The sequence below is a fragment of the Zootoca vivipara genome, chromosome 2 (assembly GCF_965207765.1).
Source record: "Zootoca vivipara chromosome 2, rZooViv2.hap1.1, whole genome shotgun sequence".
NCBI lineage: Eukaryota > Metazoa > Chordata > Lepidosauria > Squamata > Lacertidae > Zootoca > Zootoca vivipara.
Genome location: NC_142584.1, coordinates 35,627,328 through 35,651,671, shown reverse-complemented (window position 1 = coordinate 35,651,671; position 24,344 = coordinate 35,627,328). Strand labels below are relative to the sequence as shown.

Below are 24,344 nucleotides of genomic sequence, written 5' to 3'. Positions count from 1 at the left end.
AGAACTTTTTTTTAAAAGAACTATGAGTGGACTAGTATCAAAAGGTGACGGATTCATACACACATCACCTTCCAAGGTCTGGTGCAAACATAGTTTTACATGTGTTGTGAGCAAGGCTTCATTTGTGTAGTTGTTTGTGCATGTGGTGGCCAAAGTACATTTCTCGTGTACATTTCTGTTTTGAAAAATAGGAGGACTCTTTGGTGTCCTTTAGCTTTACTTAGTTACCTTTATTTTTAAGCTCCTTGCATTTCTGTCTGACTGAGTTGTATTATAGGGATGTACTTGAATGACAACTGAGCTGAACATAGCCATTTTGTTTCCCACAGTCCAAACAACAGTGGTGGACCTTGGGATCTCAAATTTCAGCAGCGCCCTGTGTAACACCAAAATTTGGCGCACACCCCACCTCTCGCCTTCCATTCTGCATTACAGTTGTGGCATCCACTGTGATGTCTCTGAGGCTCTGTTCCTAGTGTGACCGAAGCGGTTGACTCCCCTAAATCCGCGTCTGCAAACAATATAAATTTACACTTTTCACCTTGTGCTGAAGGCATGTTTGCATTTCAAAAATCAGATTAGGAGGAACTGTTCTGTCAAAAGAGCCAGTCCGTACATGTGGGGTACTACTTCAAAGTTTAATAATAATAATAATAATAATAGTCACACAGAGGTCTTGCACAAGTACTCTTTCTCACTCTTGTGCAAGCCTTTGTCAGATAAATATTACCCCTTTGCTAGAAGTGTGTGTGTGTGTGTGAGAGAGAGAGAGAGAGAGAAAAGAGAGATTGTCCCTCACCCTCAAAAGCACAACCCACAATTTCCTGTTATGAAACAGGATACCTAATGCTGTTAACATTTGCCTTTTTGTGCTTCCTCGGGATTTTTTTGTTAAAGGTGCATGTGCAAAGGTACAGTAATGAATACATGTACACATACCCAGAACAGAAAAAAGGCAGTGGATGGTAAGGGCAGTTATTGAGGGGAGGGACTTCAAAGTTAAATCACTACTGTGGATCGCAAGGGTAGGAATAGTAATGAATAGCAATAACTGAAAAAAACTTGGAATGTGTAGAAGCTAACGTGACAAACTCAGCTATGAATGCCTTGCTTGCAATAGAAGACCGCTATCTGGAAGCTGCCCAAGACTAGAATATTTCTTGTCTAATAGATGTTCATCCATTGTATGATATCACCTTGCTTATTGTTAATTTCTTATTAACTGGGGCTAAAATGACAACCTTTATTAGGCATGACAAGTTCAGAAGCTTCAGAACAAAATTATGAATAAAACATTCACATTATAAACTTCATGAAATAAAATACATATTAATTAAATTAATATTTTAGAACAATATATCAATTTTCAATTAGCATCACCTGGTCCTCTCCACAGTGGCCCAATCTCTCTGCGTAAACCGAGCACAAAAACTCAGCCACCACTAAAGTTACTCCATCGTTATTATCTGACAATAACCCCTGAATAGTTGGCATTGCTGCGATCGATGCATCCACTTGCAAGGCATCCAGCAATCGTCTTCTCGCATTAATACCGTAATTACAGGAAAAGAAAATGTGGTCCAATGTATCTAGTTCATTCTTCCCGCATTTACATAAATGTTCGGCTTTTGGGAGAGCTAGATATCTTCCTTCTGTCTCCATAGAGGGGAACACGTTGAATCTAGCCAACATGAAGAGCCTGCACCCTCCCCGACTCTTCACGTTTGCCATATATCCCCCTTTAAAGTCTCTACACATTGGGAGGTTCAGGTGTAATGGGGAGCAAGTGCTGCGCCCCGCCATCTCAAGTAAGTAGAGAGTGCTTTTCCCTATAAGAGTCTTTCTAATAATTTTCCAGACGTCTTTGGGGTCATCGTTTTCAAAATCAGTTATCTTTAGTCCTATTGAGTTCAACTTTCTCCTGCAAGTCAGTGATAGGTTATAGCTTATATTATCACTTAGAAGGTCGTAAAGGAGAGAGTTAGGAGATAGGGCTAACTATCTTACATAATTATACCGTTTTGAAGCTGTGGCTCACATTGATTGTATTTGTTTGTCATGGAATGTTGTAACAGCATTCCATCTGTTGTGACCCTTCCATAGAGCTATAGTTGATGATCATTTTACTTATGGAGCAACCAGGGCAGCTGGAAGTGCAAGGCAGGTATGTCATGAAAGGCCTGGAGAATTACTGTAAGTGGGAGAAAGGATGACAACTCTTCTGCTTCTAATCTGTCGGGGAGTTTTTTCAACAGTCCCTTATCCCCTGCTTTCAAGAAATCATCCCATGCTGCTTGTTCTTTGGCAGTGGTTAGAGAGGTGGGCAGGCCACCTCTCTAGGGCACATAAAGAATCTGCAACTTGATGGGAAAATGGACTGTAACCTCCACATAATGAAGCAGCCTTGCTGCTTAATGGAGGAAGCACTGGGGAGTTTAGTGAACAGAACCTTCCAAACTTGAATATTATCTATGGAGAAAAACAGATAACCCCAATTCTGCACTCCATACTCCAGGAATGTTTTTTCACAAGGATAAATTCATTACTTTGTTATTCTAGGCAATAAAAAAACCAACTTCCAAAATGTTGATTTTCCACCCCTGTCTTCTCTGCACATATCCACCAATATCAGTTGTGGCAACTAGTCAACTTTCTGAGAATCATTGTCAGCAGGGGAAAGTACATCTGGCCCTGCCTGTCTTTCAACTCCTTAGAGAATCTGGAAGTACCCTTACTGTCTACTACACTGTAAACAACAGCTAACAAGCATAAATACCCATGTGTTTTATCAGCAACATTCTTGCAAGCAGAATCCCAGGAACACAAACATACCACAATAAACATGCAAAGAATGCGATAAGTTTCATCTATGTGGCTCCCTTTTCCTTTCTTTCTTTCTCTCTCCCTCCTGGTTTTTCTCTGCTGGTTTTCAAGGTTTTATGGCAAGCCTTGATTACTCAATAGCCACTCACCATGCAATAGTAGGGGATGTATTTACTTCCCCTTGAATCTTTGCTAAGACAAACAGGAAAAAATGGGAGACAAGTGGATGAATGAGACTTCTAGACTTAAACTGTGTTTGTTTCCATCCAGCAAAAGGAGTTTGAAAGATAAAGGGGCTTGAAAAAGCATATGCATGATCCAGCCAAAGTAAATCACCTAAGTCCCACTAATTTCAGTGGAAAAAATTTAAACGCATGCATATTATTCCAATGAAATCAACTATAGGACTTAACTTTGACTGTGTCTCATGATTTTGATTGGTTCCTACAAAAAGCCTGGAGTCAATTTGACTCCTCTGAAGTTGTCTTCTGAAAGCAGTGTAGTAACCCCACTGTGAGCATTTTGTGTTTGTAGCCAGAAATGAAAGCTTTCAGATGACCAGAATTCCTTACAGGAGAATCCTTTGCATGCTTACCCAAAATTAAGTCTCACTGAGTTCAGTGGGGCTTACTACCAGGTAAGTGTGCATAGCATTGTAAACTTTATCTCTTAAAATTAGAAGCATAGCATCCTGCTGAACAGTGATACAAATTTTGGGGACTGCCAAGCCCAAGGGTGGCTAACTGCTGGCCTGATGTGTCCCCCCCCTTACTGATTTTGCAAAAGCAGAATAAAAAAATAAAAAGCAAAATAAAAGAAGACACTGGCAATGTTGTCACTGGAGAATTGGCCAAACCTGGATGTGGCCCCAGAGCTAAAGAAAAAGGTTAGCTACCTTTGCTCAGGCAGTGCCCAGAAACAAATGCATGCATGCTAGGTGCATGCTTGGGTTTTAGCACTGCAAAATCAAGTAAGTTCAAGTTCAAGTAAAGTAGCAGCCACATTCCAATAAAGCAAAGTCGGGAAAGCTGAGGTTAGGTTCCAATGAGACAAGTCCAAGCAAAACAGATAGGACACTGAATACCTCTGGTACAATATGATACAAGCAGACTCAAATATTATTTCAACCACAAGCCGACTCAGATGGAGTCTTAAATAGAGCCACAGTTTCATACGTATGGCTAGCTCCACCTCCAGAGGCAGAAGCCTGTTCCATTAAGGGTTAGAACAGGCTTCCTCAACCTCAGCCCTCCAGATGTTTTGAGACTATAATTCCCATCATCCCTGACAACTGGTCCTCCTAGTTAGGGATCATGGGAGTTGTAGGCCAAAAACATCTGGAGGGCCAAGGTTGAGGAAGCCTGGGTTAGATCCTGCTTTGGTAGCCATTAACTCCAGTGCATGGAGACTGTGGTTCTGATGCGGCTTTGGGGTTGGAGTCTAAGAACATGGGCGCAGTCTCCTCAGGTCAGAGAGTCATAGTAACATGGGCTTCTCTTATGCTGGATCTTCCAAGGCCATGGGGATACCTGGGACAGGTTCTGTGGGGGAAATCGGAAGGGTGGATAGGTCATCAGGAAATGAACCGGGGGGGGGGGGACGGGCGCTCTTCTTCGATCAAATTCTCTGTACTTGACACAACTGCCTTTGGAAGGAAACCATTGCAGGCAACAGCAAAAGGAGCTGATGGAAGAAACGTTTGTCACTTTCTTTTGATTCTCTTTCCCTGTGTTTTTTTAATCACTACCTTAGAAATACCTTTTTAAATGAAAAGTTAATGAGAATGATGTAAAGGCCACATTGAAAGAAGGTACCTTAAGTGGGAAACTTGTACTCTATGTTTCAAGTGTCTCACAAAAGATCCAGATTGGTGATCCATACAGGGAACTACAGGTCCAACAGCTTTTGAAACATCCCAGGGGTCTAGTGTGTTTCCCTTCCTCCCCCCCTTAAATATGAAATATTTCAGGTTGTTTTACAAGCATCTAGACAATTCAATAAAATGTACCTGTGGAAATACTGTCACTGAGTTTCTGGAGGAAATGGATATTTAGAGTTTAAATTTGCAAAGGGAAATGTAATGCATTGCTCAACCATCAAACCTATTTAACAGAACACCCTGCCTGGTCCATACTTTCCAAAGAACAAGTGAGCCTGTGATGTATGTCTTGGGATTGTGAGTAAGAATGGATTTTAAATATATATATTCATCAGACTTACTGCCTACCCATTTCCAGATTGCTCAGCAAGTTTCCAATGTAGGAGTTGACAAACACAGAAATGTTCAGTGCACAGAAGTGAAAGCAGGAATTCCAAGAATCAACATTAATAATTTCTGCTTCAATCTGATCCATCCCAGAGACTAGTTAGTTATTACCTCTCTCCATCCACATGCCTAGATGAGCAAGAAAAGAAAACCAAACCCCAAACTCAAAGCTCATTTATTTCTTATTTTACATCATAAAATTTATTTGCTGTTTGATTGTAGAAACTCAAAGTGGTTTAGAAAACAGTAAGATTATTAGTAAAAACAATTAAAACATTCAAAAATAAAATAAAACCAGCAATAAACTGAAAACACACCAGCATTCTAAATATGTGTAGACTTGTCTTAGCAAACTTGTTTTTAGCAGGCACAGAAAAGAGTACTGTGAAGGTACCTGCCTGGTGTCAAAGTGTAGGTATATCACTCAGATATTGATTTCTTACAAGTGCAAAATGGGTATAATATGGCATCTGTAACAGTGCCAGTTCTGCAGATATAAGTGGCTGAGTCGGCATATATGAGGTGAGGCAATCCTGCAAGAATAATAATAATAATAATAATAATAATAATAATAATTTATTATTTATACCGCGCCCATCTGGCTGGGTTTCCCCAGCCACTCTGGGTGGCTTCCAACAAAACAGTAAAATACAATAATCTATTAAACATTAAAAGCTTCCCTAAGCAGGGCTGCCTTCAGATGTCTCCTAAAAGTCTGGTAGTTGTTGTTCTCTTTGATATCTGGTGGGAGGGTGTTCCACAGGGCGGGTGCCACTACCGAGAAGGCCCTCTGCCTAGTTCCCTCTAACTTGGCTTCTCACAGCGAGGGAACCGCCAGAAGGCCCTCGGCACTCGAACGATGGGGGTGGAGATGCTCCTTCAGATAAACTGGACCGAGGCTGTTTAGGGCTTTAAAGGTCCCAAGCTGTTAAGGGCTTTATATACTAGTAGTAGTAACTCCTTGAACTTGGCCCCGTAACAAATCAAGCAAAAAGCAAGCTGCATAGAGAACCAAAGGCATGACTGGGTGAGCAGCATCAGAGACGTCTTATAGCCATGCACACATATAGGTGGTGATTTCACAACAGCCCACCTCCAAATCCCAGAGAGGCTCAGCCAAGAAGATGAGGAAATTAAATCCTTTGAAGCTGAAGCAGAGGCTTAGTCCTTCAAGCAGAAAAGACTGTAGTGGGCCTGGGTAATTCTGTAGAATCTTATGCTGCAAGAGGGGACCTGCCAGGGAAAAAAGAGCCAACAGAAAGGGGGGGAAAGGTTAGACAGAGCTTATGTAGCACAGTGGCTAAGTGCACAGAGGAATCAGCCAGTTAGTCCAAATCTCACATACTGTGCTTAGCTGTGAACTCATTAGATGGCATAGGGAAGCTGTTATCTTATGTATTTATTGTTACTGAGACAATGTATGTGAAACACTTTGAGTACTGTGTATGATTGGTGTCATGGATGTGTCAAGAGAAAATATTACTGGTTCACTAGTATTTTATTTAATTCTGTAAAATATATCCTCAATGGCCACTAATAGCTACAACATATTTGTTTCATGAGAAATGGTAAGACTGATGGCTATTGGCGATAACTTACCTTACTTGTTTATATGGAGACTAGAGACAAAACAGGTCAGACATGGAAAACGTGTGAGAGGCAGGAGCTTCAAAGGCTAGCAGTTAGCGTGCTTACCTGCTTCTCCATGCTCAAATTGTATGATATATTTGTTCGAAAGGCTATTTTGAAATGCCATTGGTTTCAAAAACTTTCTTTACTGCTTTAGCCATAATTGTCATGATGGTCCTCAGTGCCTCGTGTGTGCAGTCCCAGTTTTATCTCAAAAGGAGTAGTCTCTCAGTCTCTAAGGCAGCGACCTCAGGCGGCAGATTTTGTGTGTCATAAAAACAGGTGTGAACACATGCAAACAGAAACAACACAGCTGGAAGGGGAAATGTTGGGGCGGAGGAGTCTTAGCAATGTATACGGGGGGGGAGGAGAGAAAGGGGGTCAAAACAGAATGTCTTCGGGCAGAGTTTCCACCACCCGGGTGAGACAGCGGAAAAGGTCTGCTTTCATGTTCTTGCCAGCCTCAGCCCTGAACTTGAAGCAGGTCCTCAGACTGATTCATGTGGAAGGTAGAGACCATTTCAAACATTTGCTGTGTGATAAAACCTATTGGTGTCAACTTAAATTTATTTATTTATTTATTTCATTTTGTCTAGGATTCCAGTATTACAATGGGGTTGTCCTTGTTATACTAAAACTGAATCCGAGCAGTTGTGGAGAAGACATTTTTCTTCCACTGTTTCAAATATTTATGGCCCCCTTTGTACGTCTTGGTATTAAGCAGAATCAGAAACACTGTAGCAGAGTTGTCTGAAACTTTTACTCAAAAGATTTCATCTTGCTTGGAAGAGCCCACGTAAAGCTACCATTGTAATGAGACTTTATGGGTCTTAATATTTATAGGCAGAGAAGAGACAGGACACGTCCTGTTCTGTGTATAGTCTTGCAATTTATATGTTGGCAGCAGTGTATGATGGGAGATGGGTTCTGAGGCTCACAAGTATGCTTAAGCTTTATAAATATGCTAAGTTCAAGCTGAAGTGAGGGAACAGTGTGGAATGTTTTGAGGCCAAATCTGACATGGGGTTTTGTAAGGAGGGGTAGTGAGCCCAGCACGCCAGTGCTACTTGAGTGTGTTGTGAAAGCAGGCGTCTCTAACGGCATGTCATGACCCCCAGGCTTTCAGTGAAGCACCCTACTACAGTTAGTGAAAATTAAACGGTTACACATGCTCCAAATTTCAGACTAATGTTGTTCTACTAATATAAAAAGCCTTCACGAGGAGCACCGATGCTGGTGGTCCCAGAGCTTCGACACTGCCTTGCTGGCTCCCGCTCACTATTTTTCACAAACATAAATAATCATAATCCATATAAAACTGTCATATTGGTTCAGCACAGACGTCACCAAAGCCCTGGGCCTAATTCATCAAAGATTTAATGTTCAGCTGCACAAAGTTACTTTTTTTTTGGTAAGCAGATGCCGTTTCCCGGATTGTCCTGTCATCACCAATAACTTTCCACTGGAAAGATGCATCACATCAAGAGTTCCAAAATGCTAAGAAAGATGAATATTTGAAAACACAAGAATAAACAGTTATTGCTAGTTGCTTCTTAATGACATAAAGAAGAGGATTTTTGATGTTTTGGATATAACTGTGGATGGATTGCCATGCTGTTGGACATACTGCATGCCAAAATTGCAGGGGGGGAATCTTAATAAATCAGGAGGGGAATTTGTGTGGACAACTGGCCCAACAAAGCCACAATGGGCTATTAATGGGAAGTTACACCACTTAGGAGACATTATTGTTATTGTTATTATTATTTGCTTTAAGATGCTATGTACCCACCCTTATTTTTGCAGCTGAGAATCTCATATCTAGGTTTGTGAACAACCCATTGTTCATTAATTGAGGAGGAGGTTGGCAGCTAGAGATGAATACATATGCATATTGGACCATTATTTCCAATGATAATGCATTTTCATAATTTTAAAATTTGAATCCTACATTTTTGTGATCTTTTATTTGAATGTCCATAACTTCTGTGTGTGGTAATGGTGTGGCAGGTTGGAAGAGGGCTGGTGTGCTCTCAGTTTTCTGCATTCAGTGGGACAGATCAGGAAGGAAGCTTCCAGTCCTCAAGGAAAAGAAATTGTTTTTAACTTCTGTAACCATTCTGTAACCATTATAAACTGATACTTATATTTTCCAATGTGCACTCTTGGTACAAATGAATGAGGTTCTCCAGCCTCCTGAAAGTAGGCTGATGTACCAAAATGGAGATCTTTATGTAAACAATGGACTATGTGGCGATATGTGTGGCATGCTTAAGCCAGTTGAACCCTTGTGTACCTCATTTTTTATCCTGTCAGGTAGTAGGTAGAGTTGGCACATTCAGGACAGTGTGGTCACACAAATATATTTTCTACATAATCAGTAAATGGCAGCATTTTGTCTTTATATTCCAGTAAGCCGCCCCTGACCCACTGCTGGTTCAGTACTATGTTGCCTCCCCCGCAGTGGATAGTGAAGGATATACAGTACTGTTGGATTTAGACTAGGTAGACCCAGAATCAAATTACTCTTCACTCCCACTCCCAGCCATAGTTACTATGACAGTCACTGCCTCAGTGATTTTTATTACTTTATTTGTATTACTCCATCAAATTTCAAAGTGAGAAAAACATTGACAGCTATGTGAGCTCCAGTGATGGAGCCTTGTGGTTTAATGGTCACTTACCTGGTACTGGACTAGATGAATCCCAAGCCGGAATTAAGATTGCCGGAAGAAATATCAACAACCTCAGATATGCAGATGACACAACCTTGATGGCAGAAAGCGAGGAGGAATTAAAGAACCTTTTAATGAGGGTGAAAGAGGAGAGCGCAAAATATGGTCTGAAGCTCAACATCAAAAAAACCAAGATCATGGCCACCGGTCCCATCACCTCCTGGCAAATAGAAGGGGAAGAAATGGAGGCAGTGAGAGATTTTACTTTCTTGGGCTCCTTGATCACTGCAGATGGTGACAGCAGTCACGAAATTAAAAGACGCCTGCTTCTTGGGAGAAAAGCAATGACAAACCTAGACAGCATCTTAAAAAGCAGAGACATCACCTTGCCGACAAAGGTCCGTATAGTTAAAGCTATGGTTTTCCCAGTAGTGATGTATGGAAGTGAGAGCTGGACCATAAAGAAGGCTGATCGCCGAAGAATTGATGCTTTTGAATTATGGTGCTGGAGGAGACTCTTGAGAGTCCCATGGACTGCTAGAAGATCAAACCTATCCATTCTTAAGGAAATCAGCCCTGAGTGCTCCCTGGAAGGACAGATCGTGAAGCTGAGGCTCCAATACTTTGGCCACCTCATGAGAAGAGAAGAATCCTTGGAAAAGACCCTGATGTTGGGAAAGATTGAGGGCACTAGGAGAAGGGGACGACAGAGGACAAGATGGTTGGACAGTGTTCTCGAAGCTACGAACATGAGTTTGACCAAACTGCGGGAGGCAGTGGAAGACAGGAGTGCCTGGCGTGCTATGGTCCATGGGGTCACGAAGAGTCGGACACGACTAAACGACTAAACAACAACAACAACAACCTGGTACCTGGATGGGTGAAGGTTTGGACCTGACATGGCAGGTCTCCTGTCTTCTGGGAGCCACACCATTTTTTGTGTGGCCATTGGCTCCTTCCCCTGGCTACTTCGGAGTATCCTGGGTTCCCGCCAGACCCAGTTTTGAATTCTGGCAACAAATGGTTACAAATCCATTACAGGTAAAATGATATATGGCAATATAATACCACAACTAGATAGGAAATGGAGGGGACAAAAATCTTGTGTTTTCTGTTGCTATTTGAAGCAATTGAAGTCAAACTGTATTACTACCTAGCCTCACATAGAATCATAGAATCATAGAGTTGGAAGAGACCACAAGGGCCATCCAGTCCAACACCATCAAAGCATTCTTGACATATGCCTGTCAAGCCTCTGCTTAAAGACCTCCAAAGAAGGAGACTCCACCACACTCCTTGGCAGCAAATTCCACTGCCGAACAGCTCTTACTGTCAGGAAGTTCTTCCTAATGTGTCACTTTTGAGACACAAAATGTGTGGCAAGTATTGTGTCCTCAACGCAATTTCCATGTGTTCTGTCCTGCCTCCAGTATCATATCAAGTCAAAAAATCAACTTTTCTCCTTACAGCTTTTTGTTGGAGTCCCAGTTCTTGGAAAGCGTGGGACTTTCAAAGTAGAGGAACAGATATCTGATGAAGTCCCTTCAGGCCTAGTGATGAATGGTGTGATTAAACAGGAGCTTTCAGGCCAGAAAAATGCACCCAGTGGAAATTCAGAAGTGTTCCTCAAGGACTGTGTTTGCAGTGAAGTGAGAGACTTGAGCCTTCAGTTATGTACCCAAGTCCCTACATTTGCTGAGAACAAGAATGGTGAGTCCTTTTCCTAAGAGATCAGAGAGAAAGAGATAAGATGCTCTGAATATGGCAGCAAGGTGCATACATAAATGCAAAAGTATGGTGCTTCTTTGGCTTATGGTGAGATACCTACCTTTCTGATAAACAGACTTTAAAACTGCAAGTTGTGAGGAAAGAAGTGGCTCTTAAATCCTGACTCTGTCTTCATGGAGTTTCATGATGGAGTTTTTTGTTTTTTTTTGCTTTAAAGGTTCTAAGCACCTTGCTGCCTTTTTTATTGATTAATTATTGATTAATTTTATTAGATGGTTTTTGTTAGCATTTTAATGGTTATGATTAGTTTTTTTAATTGTTTACTGCAGTGCATTATCATAGAATATTTCCCCACATAAGCCAACCTGGACCCTTTTCTGGCTCCCCATTTGTGGAATGCTCTCCCTAGGGAGGCTTGCTTGGCACCTTCATTACAGTTTTTAGGTGACACAAAATGTTCCTCTATAACCAGACCTTGGGCTGATTGAACATTCTATGGCCTTTTTAATATGTTTGTGGGATGGGGGTTATTGATTTGTGTTTGTTTTAGTATTTTGTGTTCTCATTTTGTAGTATTTTGTGTTCTCATTTTGTATTGTTATGTTGTGAACCACCCTGTGATCTTCAGATGAAGGGAATAATAATAATAATAATAATAAATAAATAAATAAATAAATAAATAAATAAATAAATAAATAGCAGCAACCACTGTGGTATGCTTGCAAGAAGTTAGGGTATACATTATATTTAATAAAATAAAATTGCATGTTATGTATGGACCATGTGCTAGATGCAGATGAAAGTAAGTGTAACTGCATAAGCATACACTAGAGTTCAGACGATTCAGCATAATTATTCTTGAAAGTGAGCAGGAGTGATAAACTTCATTCACCAGGATGGCATACGTTAAGATTATTCATGCTGCTGGCAACATAATAGTCTTTGTAATGGAAAGGTTAAGAAGTACTAGTCAGTTTTGCACCATTTTGATTGCATGAGCTAGTAGGTTTTGGAATTTACCTAAATATTTCAAGGACACATCCTGCTTTGTGTTTGCCTTTTGTTTTCCCAGGACAGTTTTTAAAGAAGCTAAGTTAGGAATTTGTGGCCTTGGATGTGGAAAATCCAGGTTCATATCTGGAGTTTGCTATAGGTCATTTTGGCTGCAATCCTAGGCACACTGACCTGGAGGTAAGCCTGACTGAACCCATTGCAGAAGGTTCCAGGTTCAATCTCTGACATACCCACTTCAGGCTAGGAGAGACTCTTGCTTGAAACCTTGGAAAGCTGCTGCCAGCCAGTGTAGACAATGCTGAGCTAGGTGGTCCAATAGTATAAAGCAGCATCCTATGTTTCTAACTCAATGGGAGTCACTTCTAAGTAGAAACGTATAGAAATGATTTCCCCCCTTAAATTATAAGAGTGGCATAGTTGTTCTGAATGTTCCTGCTCTTTTCCATGCCAATCCATTAATGGTGGGATGGAGTACATTGTGTGTGTGTGTGTGTGTGTGTGTGTGTGTGTGTGTGTGTGTGTGTGTGTGTGTGATGGTGTCTTCCCACTATATTTTTGCTTGACCTGCCTCACAGGGCTGTTGTGATTCTAAAGTGCCTCTTGAGCTACTTAGGCAAAAGAGAGGATACAAATGTAGTGAAACAGACTCCCTCCAACTACATATTCCCTGACCCACTTGAATGAAAGACAAGAAATTGTAAGTGTCCATCTGGTTTGAGTTTAAAGTAATGCGCAGAAAAGGTTGCATGTTTTCAAGGACCTTGTGCCTAAGTAGTAGATTGTACCACAGTTTATTACACAAATTGAGCTTTTTATTGCTCAGCTTTGTTGATCTGCCAGTTGGGATAAAGAACACAACGTACCCCATGGTCCCTATCAGGGAAAATTAGAAAGCATTCAGTTCTGCTTAAACTATGAAGTATCAGGGAAAGTTGTAATTAAATCCAGAGAGTGAGTGCCAGATATGCTGGTGTCTTTAAATCAATAACTATTTTGGAAAAGTCTTATAAGTTAATCAATTGGAAAATGACAAAGATGTGTGCGTCCAAAACACCGACAAATGACAGTTCTGAGAAGGTGCATGAGGACTTGATCTCAGTAGGTTTTGAGAGTAAACCTGAACCCCACTAAGGCTTTCTCCATAGGCAGGCAGCCTCTGTTACATGCATGTGTTTCAATTTAAATCTTTATTGCACTCAGAGTGTGCTTATTAAATGATTATCTTGTCCCAAGATCATTTTAGCCTTTGTTCCACATAACCAGGTAGTAGGTGTATGTGTAGGGAGATTTTCTGCATTAGGATTGGAGCGCAGATCAAATAAATACTGCAAACAATGTATTGAACTCAGGTGACAACTAATCCCCTGATGAGATATTGTCCCGTGGCTTGAACTTTGCAGCCGGGACTTTAATGCCACTTAAATCAGAATGTAAGAACTGAAAGAATTCCAGGAATGTGGTGATATAAATTGTATTTTTAGAGCTGTGAATGACTTGTGAGAGCGAAACAGCACGGTGACTAAAGATAGCACAAGTCAGTTTTTCCATGATTTATCACAAGAACTTTCACCCTAAGTAAAAGTCATTTAATGTTGTGATAGCAGCACACACAGGCTGGCAGGATTTCAAACCAAGTCATTCATTGCATATTTTGTCACAGGAAAATGTTTCCATAACATACTAGAACTCCAAACTGCATTTCATCTGCATACAAGTGCCACTTGAGAGCATTGCCTAGAAACATCAACTAAGCATGAGGTAAATGGTTTGTAATTCTCCAGTGGCCACAGTCTCTTAAAAAATAAAATAAAATCTACAGAGTCATTCCCCTTTCATGGTCCTAAAATACATCCCTCAGCTAGTTTTCAATACAATCAGTTAAAGATGTTGCGTCCTGCCATGGGTCAGCTTGATTCTAAGTCAGAGCTCTGATGGCTCAAGTTACTGCACAAGAGAGATGTTGTCTCTGAAGCGTCTACCAGGATCAACCAGAGACCTCTGAAAAGCCTGAGGAAGGACCATAGCTTAGGGGAAAGACCATAGACCATTTGTTTTGCATGCAGAAAGTCTCAGGTTAAAATCCTAGCATCTCCAGGTAGGTTAGGAAAATTTTCCCTGCCTGAAGCCCTGGAGAGCTGCTGCCAGTCTGTGTAGACAGTACTGAACTAGATGGACCACTGGGCTGACTCAGTATAAGGGAGCATCCTATGTTCCTATGCTAGGTCAAATCATGCAGCACCTTGCACGTAAGAGTACAGCGGACATTTAGCATGCAGCTGAATCTTCCCATAAGGAATAAGCCCCACTGACTTCAAGGCATTCAACTAAATTTTATTCAGAGTAGACCAATATAAAGTAATGGTGCTAACCTAGGCATGTCTATTAATTTCAGAGTGTCTACTCTGAGTAAAACTTAGTTGAATACTACCCAAAGGATTTGCTTCTCAAAATCAATGGTTAAGTGGTTTAATTTGCACTATAAATCTGGATCCAATCCAATGTTATTGACAGGTTTGCAGTTGCTTGCTTGGATTGATGGAGGATAGCAAGGGCTAAGTGTGTGTAGAAACAAACACAAAGGTAAAATTTACATCCATTGCTCTGCTTACTTCTGCCTCTGGCCCTTCCCACCATTCCCACCGTGGCCCTTGGAAGGCTGTCCAAAGTTATGAAGCTAGCTTATTCCAATAAACCATAGTCAAGACTCAAAAACTACATTTTAGTGTTCAGACATAGGGCTAAACCATGGTTAATTGAAAATGAGCATGAAACAAAAGCTTCTCTCTGTTCCTCATGGTTGAGCCATGAGGATGAGGGGAGCACACATGCCGAAGGTTGTGCATGAAATGCTAAACCATAGTTTAGCATTGCATCTGAACCCAGGTCATTGTGATTCCTATGGGACAACAGTCTGACATGACAAATCTTTAGAGCAATCCAGGTCAGTCATCTGAATCAACCCTTCTTTGGATAGAGAATAAAAGGAGGATGAGAGAAAAAACAGTTTATCCTTACAGGGTCCATGTCTCAGAAGCCAGGCTGGGCTGCTGACTTCTGTGCTATGACTAAACACACTAGAGGAGAACAAGTCCTTTGTAGATCAGAGGTCTGTGCGGGGACTGTAAATGGCTATTGTTAGCTGTGTAGTGACAGCCATGAAGCCCAAGGTGACTGAGGATTTGCCACACTTAGAGCAATTCTAACCCCTATCCCAAGACTCTGAATACGACTAATGTTGCCTCTTTCCCCACCACTTAAGAGCCCTGCACATGTTGCACTGCTGTGTTGCAAACTGCCAAGGCAGCTTTCTGAAAGTCTTGTGGTTACTAAAAAGGATGTTAATAAAGCGGGAAGAATCATAATAATAGCGCAAACATGACAGATTCCTTCCTGATGGACGCACACATCCCATAAACATAATTGTCACTACAGGGTTCTTGCCAGAATTCCTGAAGGTGTTTTCAAGTGAACTGCAGTCTTACAGCTAAGGCTTTTGGGGGTTGGTGAGCAACACTCATCTGTTTGCAATTGAAGACCAGTTTGCAAAAGCACATGAGGTGGCTGTTAGGTCAGTCACTCCTTCTCTTGGAATAGAAATAATGGCATCCTCTTAATACAAACAACACAAGTGCTTAATTTCTAAAATGAGAGGTATCTTAGCATCATACTCTTGGGCTGTCATTCCACTTGTGTGCATGTGGGTGCCCTTGTGGCTCCAATGCTGAAAATAAGACAGACTTTGTATGCTCAGAAACACTGTGTTTAATTATTACTCCGCAGATGTCAGGAGTCAGGATTGAACTCTGGCATTGAAAATGGATTCTGAAAATGGATTCAGATCTGGTCATGGATATCTTCTCTTAACCCTTCCCCTCTCCCCTCCAGTGTTAGAGCTTTGGTATAATCTTTGGAAATGAACTTTATTTTATATTATATTTGCTACTGCAAACTGCATTAAATTATCGTTCCCAATATGCTAGAAAGCACAGCCCTAACCATATAGAAATTCTTTAGTCCAATAACATGAAAATATGCCATGAAGGGTATGCCTGCTATCTTTGGTGTTTTCTGCTCTGCTCTTTTAATTCTCCACACATCTTAAATCTGCAGTCCTGTCTACACACACACACACACACACACACACACACACACACACACACACATGTAAGCTCCATTGGATACAATGGTCTGACTTCTGAGCAAAAATGCATAAGATCACTCTGCAAGTAGATACCGGTATGTTATATGACACAGAAGAGCTATGACAGTTTCCTCAAAAGTACAACAGTACTGACAACTTGTCATACGTGAAGAGAAGAACTGTTTATTTTTATTTTTATTTAGAACAATATATAAAACTGCTTCTTTAAAAATCTAAACAGTGTGCTTAAAGCAATATAAAACAATTCTCAATAATATGGAGATAAAATTGGCAAAACAAGTACAGTATACGTAACAAAATTATTGCACTGCTGTTTCTGAATTACAGCAGGTTTCACAGATAATGGTGGTAGAGATTAAAGCAGAATTTGTTTCAGTTGCTTTGTTGGTTTGTATGCCTGGCACAGGACCAAAGGCGAGATGTGTGGTATATATATATATAAACCAGTGGGGTGGTCACTCAGTAAAGTTCAGCAAAATATTACACCTGCCCATTTATTTTTCATTGCTTTGTGTCAAGATCTAGGGTTCCAGCTGACTTGAACATCTAGGGCAAAAGTGGATATCCTGTGGTCCTCCAGATGCTGTTGGACTCAAATGATCATCCAGCCCCATCCAACATGCCCAGTGTTCAGGGATGATGGGAGTTGTAGTGCAACAACATCTGGAGGGTCATAGGTAAGCCACATCTGACTTAGGGGATCTGAGGCAGAAAGTCAATCCATGCTTTCCCACTGAGTTGTGTCCAAAGTGAGGAATTGCAGAAAGATAAACCTCATTTGAAAGATTTGCATGAGTAAACATTTATTAAACAAGTCAGCCTCATGATGACTAAGTGGTAACCCCTAGACTTTCTAAAGATTTAAGTTGATCAAACCCTGGTCCTTTGGTCTGAGCTACTAAATGGACTAGGTGTATGGCTTTCCTTATGCTGTGGGCATACCTGCCTTACAGACCCTCCAAGTGTCCCTATTTTCCAGGGATGTCCCTGAATTAGAGAAGCCGTCCCGGTTTCTGATTTGATCCCAGAATGCCCCACTTTTCTTTAGGATGTCCCTATTTTCATTGGAGAAATGTTGGAGGGTATAGAGTTATCAGCGAGAAGTCATAGCAGCACAAGGTTCCAGGTTTAGTCCGTGGTATCTCCAGTTAAAAGGAGGAGGAGTAGGTGATGGCAGAGTCACTGTGACACTGGGGAGCAACTACCAGTCAAAGTAAACAGTAGTAAGTTGGATGGACAAATAGTTTGACCAGGTGTTAAGGAGCTTCCTATGTTTCTATGCCTCTCTTGCACTTCCTCACTTCCTTCCTTTTGCATTATGGAACTTATTGTTGCCACAAGCTTCTTTCCCATGCTGGCTCCTATACTCTTTTGACCTCCAAGTCTACATTCAGTTTTCCTTATTTGGTAAAGAATCTGAAAGTGGTCTGATCCCACCAGGTACCACTATACAATTTTGAGGCAGGTGCAAACAAATGGGAAACAGATCCCTCCATACCTGCCCACCTGAAGCACCGTATGGCCACTATTAAGAAGAAGCTATTGCGCTAAGTATGGCAAGGCAGCCTGGCAAAGAAGCCAGGAGATTAAAACTTCATCTCTTTTTAGTAGCTGCAAGGCGTTTAGCCCATTGTATCTAAGCGCATTTAGCAACTCTGTTCTCTTTTGCCTTGCTATTCCATTTTGCCCCAGCAGACTTTGAAATGAGCCTTTGCCTTTTTCCTGATCCGAGTGCTCTTCTCCCTTAGTCTAGCTCTTATAGATGGGTCACATTCCTTTGCGCTCCTAATAATCGCAAATCAAGCAAACTGGGCCAAAACGAGTGTGCCTCTACTATCGAATGTCAAAATATGATCAAGCCTGGCAAGCCTCCGGCAGAGCATTAAAAATAGCTTACTAAGTTACACTGTGAAAATCACTAATATAACAAGACTTGTGTGTCTGATCCCATTAATGGGGGAAAGCTAATATGGTGATTTCATGCAATACTGATGGAAATCAATAAAAGGATATTTTGGGGGGAAGAAAGCACGCAATTCTATTATTTAAGGCATTTTGTACAAAAAGTTAGAAAATAACATTTAACTTGCATGTCTCTTGTCCAACTCAATAAAAGTTATTTTGCATTGTTAAGGCTTTTGCGCCAGTTAAACTAGAAGGAGACTACAGAGCAGTTCGGTTTCTGGGCTCACCCTTCTCAGTCATGCAGAATAGTCAATTCCAAAGAGATTGGGGAGGGGGGGATCTCTAGTGCATTTTGCTATGACTTCTGATTAGTACAGTTGGGCCCAGTGGATTTATGTTGCATAGATTAGAACATGGAGCTTGGCTTTTAGGTGAGGATATGGGTGTTTACAGCTTTCTATGGATATTTTCTGCTAAGAGAGGAATTAGCATTTGCTTTCTTGCTAACATTTGTGAAAATTTCCCAATATTGCTGAATATCATGCTTCATTAGTAGAAGAGTCCTTAGACTAAAATCTGACATATGAAGGAAGGAGAGGGGCAGGAGTAGTAAAGGGCATAAAGGTCAAGGGACCCCTGACCATTCAGTCACGGACGACTCTGGGGTTGTGGTGCTCATCTCACTTTACTGGCTGAGGGAGCCGGTGTACAGCTTCCAGGTCATGTGGCCAGCATGACTAAGCCACTTTCTGGCAAACCAGAGCAGCATACGGAAACGCCGTTTACCTTCCAGCTGGAGTGGTACCTATATATCTACTTGCACTTTGATGTGCTTTCAAACTGCTAGGTTGGCAAGAGCAGGGACTGAGCAACGGGAGCTCACCCTGTCGTGGGGATTCGAACCGCCAACCTTCTGATCGGCAAGCCCTAGACTCTGTTGTTTAACCCACAGTGCCACCCGCATCCCAGTAAAGGGCATACTGTGTATCTAGAGATGTAAAATTTCCAGAAATTTTGAAGCTTGGGAAAAAACCCGGTTCTTTTCTGGTTTTTTTCCAGGAAAAAAACAGAAATTTTCAGAAAAATTGAAAAAATGCTACATTAGCACTTCTTTTTTCTTTTCCAGATTGAAAGTCATTCTGTTACTTTAGAAAAATAAAATATAACTATGGACAATTTTAATGGGCATAAAATTATTACAACTAGCATATTAAAAATATAGTGTATCCAAACAATTATTACAAACAGAATTTACTTTTAAAATAATATTTATTTGTATTTGTAACAAATGGAGCAACAATCACCTGAACTGTTTACTAGTTTATGTGGAACAAAAAAACAATTTTTAAAAATCCAGAAGTAACAATTATTCATATTTCCTCTTCACAGTATTTAAAAAAACATTCTCATAAAAAGAACGGAAGAAGGAAGTGGGACTAAGTTTCAATGAATGGGCATGAAATTTAATCAGAATCATTTTCTGAGCTGTAATGATATTCCAGTGCTTTGAGGCCTAGTGAAGAGGAACAGAACCAATGCATACCACATGTATGCAAAAACAAAACTGAAACCTTTTTCTTTTCTGGTGACAACAACACCTCCTAAAGGAAGAAATGTATCTTGTTCTTGCATTGGAGAGTTCAGTTTGTAACCTAGGACTTGCTTGTCCTCACAGAAATTAGAATAATCTGATACCATAGATATTTTTTTAAAATGTTTTATAAAATATTTGAACCCCTTATCTTAAAATATTTTATTCATCATGTTAAAATAAAACATTCCATAACCTTTTTTTCTTTCATTCGTTTTTTTGAAAAACAAAAACAAAAAAGGCTTCAGGAAAAAAACGGGGGGGAGGACTGTTCCCCCCCCAAAAAAATTCCGTTTTTTCCCCAGGCCTTCACATATCTATGTGTATCAGAGTTGTCCATATTCTCAAACTCTACAAATAGAATGAATTATGCTAGTGAACTATTTTGTTCTAGGCTTGTTTTGAGTTTTGTTTCATTTTAGCATTGCATGATTTCTTTTCCTTCCAAAATCAGTTTTCAGAAAACATTCACAGGGACTCAATGAGAAGGTGAAAAGAAGGTTTGAGAATTGGAGCTGGCGTGGTATTGGGATACAGAGTTGGAGGTTTGGTTTGGAATAATTGGTTTGGGCTAAGGGGCTAAACAGTGCATCAAGGCGCATCTCCTGACTAGTAGATGCCTGCCCAGACCTCATCTGGCTTTAAACAATTCACACCTATGGCTTCCATATTCTCAAGCTTATTCTGCAACCTGGGAACTTGTTTTTTAAAATAAAGGTGAAAGTTTGAATCTTGAAATGCCAGGTTCTGAACCATGTACCAATTTTCCTGTTTGCATAGTAAATTGGCAGATGTGCTGAGTACACATGGCCCTGGAAATAATATGCTTAGGAGCTTGGGAAGATACTGAAATGCCTATCACTTATCAAAGATATGCGTATGTGATCTCCCTATCACAAATACTCCAGTCATTATCTCATCCATTTCCTTTCGCCCTTTCCACATCACAAATACGCCCAATGGTTCCCTGTTGCTCAGCTTCCAATGCCATTGCCTTACAGTTTTACTACCAACACAACTCAACTATCTAGGTCGCAGATAGACAGCACAATAATGTGCTGTGAAGAGTTCCTTAACAGTACAGTGCGCTGAATTGATGTTCTTCTGGTCTTTTGAAAAAGTGTGTGCAGGTAGGATTTAAACTACTGCAGAACTATAAAGTCCTAAATGTCTAGGACCCAGAACACCTAAGTCACTTCCTTCTGTGAACCATAATGAGTTTGGGATCAGTTCTCTCTGTTCAGGAAACATATTTGGGAACAGCATCTATGACATGCCCTCCCAAGTGAGACCTTTCAGTCTCTGTCTTTGCACAGTTTTAGGATATTGCTGCTGAAGCTTTCATAATCAATCTGCCATTTGACAACCAGGGGACCTCATACATTAACAACGGTAAAACACCAATCTGGCTCTTATTTTACTGTTTTATTGTAACTGTTTCATTCTGTTGGACAATGTGTTAACTGTTAACTTTTCTTCCTTTCTTGGGTGCAATGAGGCAGTAAAATGTAGCCAATTTTATCCCCACAGTAGACAGACACATAAATGAACCCTTTTTAATTTTACACCTCAAGAAGGAAAAAAAAGATCTATTTGTAGAGTTAAAGCCTCAAGATGATAGATAGATAGATAGATAGATAGATAGATAGATAGATAGATAGATAGATAGATAGCATAATGAATCAAATCTCTGTCTGAGATGGAATTGCATGAGTCCTCCTTACTGAGCACCTCATTTTAGAAAGATGGGGTGACGTTGCTTCCTTGTTGCAGCTCTTCCTCATACATCTATCTTGGCTTTAATCATTGACACAAGCAGCGATGAAGACTTGTAGGTTTTTAATTCTCCAGCAGATCAACCTTCCGCCGAGTGATCTAGCTCCAACCCATTGGAGTAAGAGATGGGCACAAAGCTATCTGATTCTAGCAGAACAAAACAAATATTCTGGCCCTGCAATCTTCTGACCATATATAGACTTAACTAGGCTTTTGGAAGATATGGCTGATATCTGTGATCAGTACAGAGCAATTAGTTATGAAATGTCTGTGCCGCCAAAGGGTGGTTTATAAGGATACTTTTTAAAACCATCTTTCCCCCTTTGTGTGCTTGTATGCGTGTATTTCAGCTCATGGGGTCCCTATTGCCACTGAAAGCTGGGTCATTGTAACCGAGAAGTGCTTAGTAACAATTGAATCTGGGCAGCAAGAACCAAATTGAGTAATTCTCAAATTAGAAATTGTTGAGAGAGAAATGTGAGCGTAGTTATTGGGTGCTACTCTCACGGCTGTAGAAATTTCTGCAATAAAAGTGCTGATTGTTCCCATTTTAAAGTGAACAGGTTATATATATCCTGTACATTGAGCATCCTGATTTGCTTACACAAATTTTCTGCACATTTAGATTATATATGGTATTTTGTTTTGATTTGTGTGGGGACAGTTATATGGCAATGAGTCTTTGTTTTACATTAATTCAGATTTGCTTGTGTGGTGTTTATACGTCTTCTGGTTGGTCTTTCATTTATCCCACACTTTTCAGTGCATTTCCCCATCACTTTCCAAACCTCAAAAAACACAGATTGTTTTTTTAAAAAATAGATTTGTTGTTCAAGGTGATGGGACCGTTTAGTCCATTTTAATTGTGCAAACCTAAATTTCCTATATGCGCCTGAATCCCTTTCACAAAATTGTGACAGTCTGGAGGTACCCTGTGTTTTTCACATTGCAATAGGATGTTGAGCAGTTTAAGCACCACCCTACTCTCTGCTATACCCAATTTTGCAGAGATAAAGGAGTCAGAAAGTGATGTACCAATTGGAATTTTGTAAGTTCCAGTATTTTATTGAAGTGTCTAATTCTGTAGCTATCAATATTTTATTAACTTTATGCATTTTAAAATAGTTGCTTGGTCCTTCCAGGGCCCTACGTTGTTTGTTGTTGTTGTTTAGGAACCCATTGTTTCCACATAAACGGCGCAATAACTCTCTGGAAGGTGAATTCAGAGGAGGGTTGCAAGAGAAAGGAATTGAATTAGATAGAAAGTGAAAGCAAAGCCTCCAGGGTCAACATGCACTTTAATCTGTTACTAAGAATAACCTGCTAGTATAATATGCACAGCCTAAAAGCGAGAAGGCAATCAAACAAGTGTAAACTAATAGAGTGAGCTATTGGTAGAGGAGCATGTAAATTGGAAACAGGTGTTGAGTGACTGAGAGCAAGCATGTGATGACAGGGCGCTCTGAATCAAGACAGAGGGTTTCTTTGCTGAGCATCTTGTTTTGCAGTTACACTTAGTTTTGTTTGCTACAGTTAAAATAAATAAAAGCCAAACATGAATCAAACATCAGATGGGATCCTAATGCTACATTTAAAAAAAATGTTTTGCTTCAGAAACTGCTCTTTGGGGTAACTGGAGCCTTGTTCTTCGCTATCCTGTAGATAATTTAAAGTTGTACTGTGTGTGGATTTGGAGTGAGTCCCAGGAGCAGAGCCAATAGCAAACATCTAGCATTAGGGACATGTCCACTCTGTAAGCTTATCCCCTGACGGATGTTCTTGCAGGCTGGATCTGGCCAGTGAATGCCAGAAAGTGGTGGTGTGGACAGTTTACAAGTTGCTTGCCAGGAAATGACCGGTGAGAGTAGATCATTTTCAAATGGATTGGTGGACTCTGCAGACAGAGGATATCTTTTAGAGAACAGCACGGAAGTGTCTGTTCAATATGTTTATTCTAAATCACTGTCTGCTACTCTATTTACACTTCCCCTAATGGCTTTGGAGCTCCTAGCAGAGATAGTAGATTGTTAACTCAATATTTGTGCATACAGTCACTGATGTACTGATATATAGTCACTTGGGGCTAAAGGAGACCTTCGGGCCATGTCTCCCTATAAATGCTTGTAACCATGTGCAGATGCCAAAGTGTAAAATACATCTGCGCTGCACCAGTTATGGAGGTGCATCAGTTATGGTTCAAGAACATATTTTCTCTTTGAAATGAAAGACAGCTAGAAGGGGGACCCATCCCACTAGTGCCCCCTGCCCCTTATGCTACAGAGCGATGTAGCACAGGTAGGAGAGGCCACATGCCCTGAGCCCACCAGACTCCCTGCCAGCCTCTGAGTCGCATCCTGAGGACAGCTGAAGCTAGAACATATTCAGGTGAGGAAAAGGGAACCCTATCTATCAATCCCTAGCAACAAAGAACATATGGACCACAGACAAAGCCTTTATTGATTAGTATCCAAGATGGAGTAGATACTGAAAGAGAAGGACATGTGTGAGGGTGCCAGCTGGTCACCCAAGCTGGGCTACTGGGCCTTGCTCAGCAGCTCAAGATGCAGCAGGTGCAATGTACATTGTGGACCAGCTCCACATTAAGCACTTTCCCCTTCTACATACAGTAACTGTCATAAAGCTTGTCAGGATACAGGAGCCTGTCTAGAGCTAAGTAGGTTAATGACCTCACAGAGAAAATTTGACTGCCCTTGTCTGCCCATGACTCCTTCCCATTTCAGTTGTTCTGCTGTGCAGGGCTTCTGCTGAATTCTA

At 40.8% G+C, this 24,344-nt stretch overlaps 1 protein-coding gene across 1 annotated transcript in view; it reads left to right on the top strand.

Annotated features, from left to right (window-relative positions):
* The window catches only part of MYOCD (myocardin), a 218,553-nt gene that overhangs the window by 110,436 nt on the left and 83,773 nt on the right, over positions 1–24,344 (top strand). The window contains exon 3 of the mRNA XM_088661634.1: positions 10,863–11,103. Within this exon, the coding sequence (XP_088517760.1) occupies positions 10,950–11,103 (154 nt within the window). The 5' untranslated portion in view covers positions 10,863–10,949. The remainder of the gene's footprint in view (positions 1–10,862; positions 11,104–24,344) is intronic.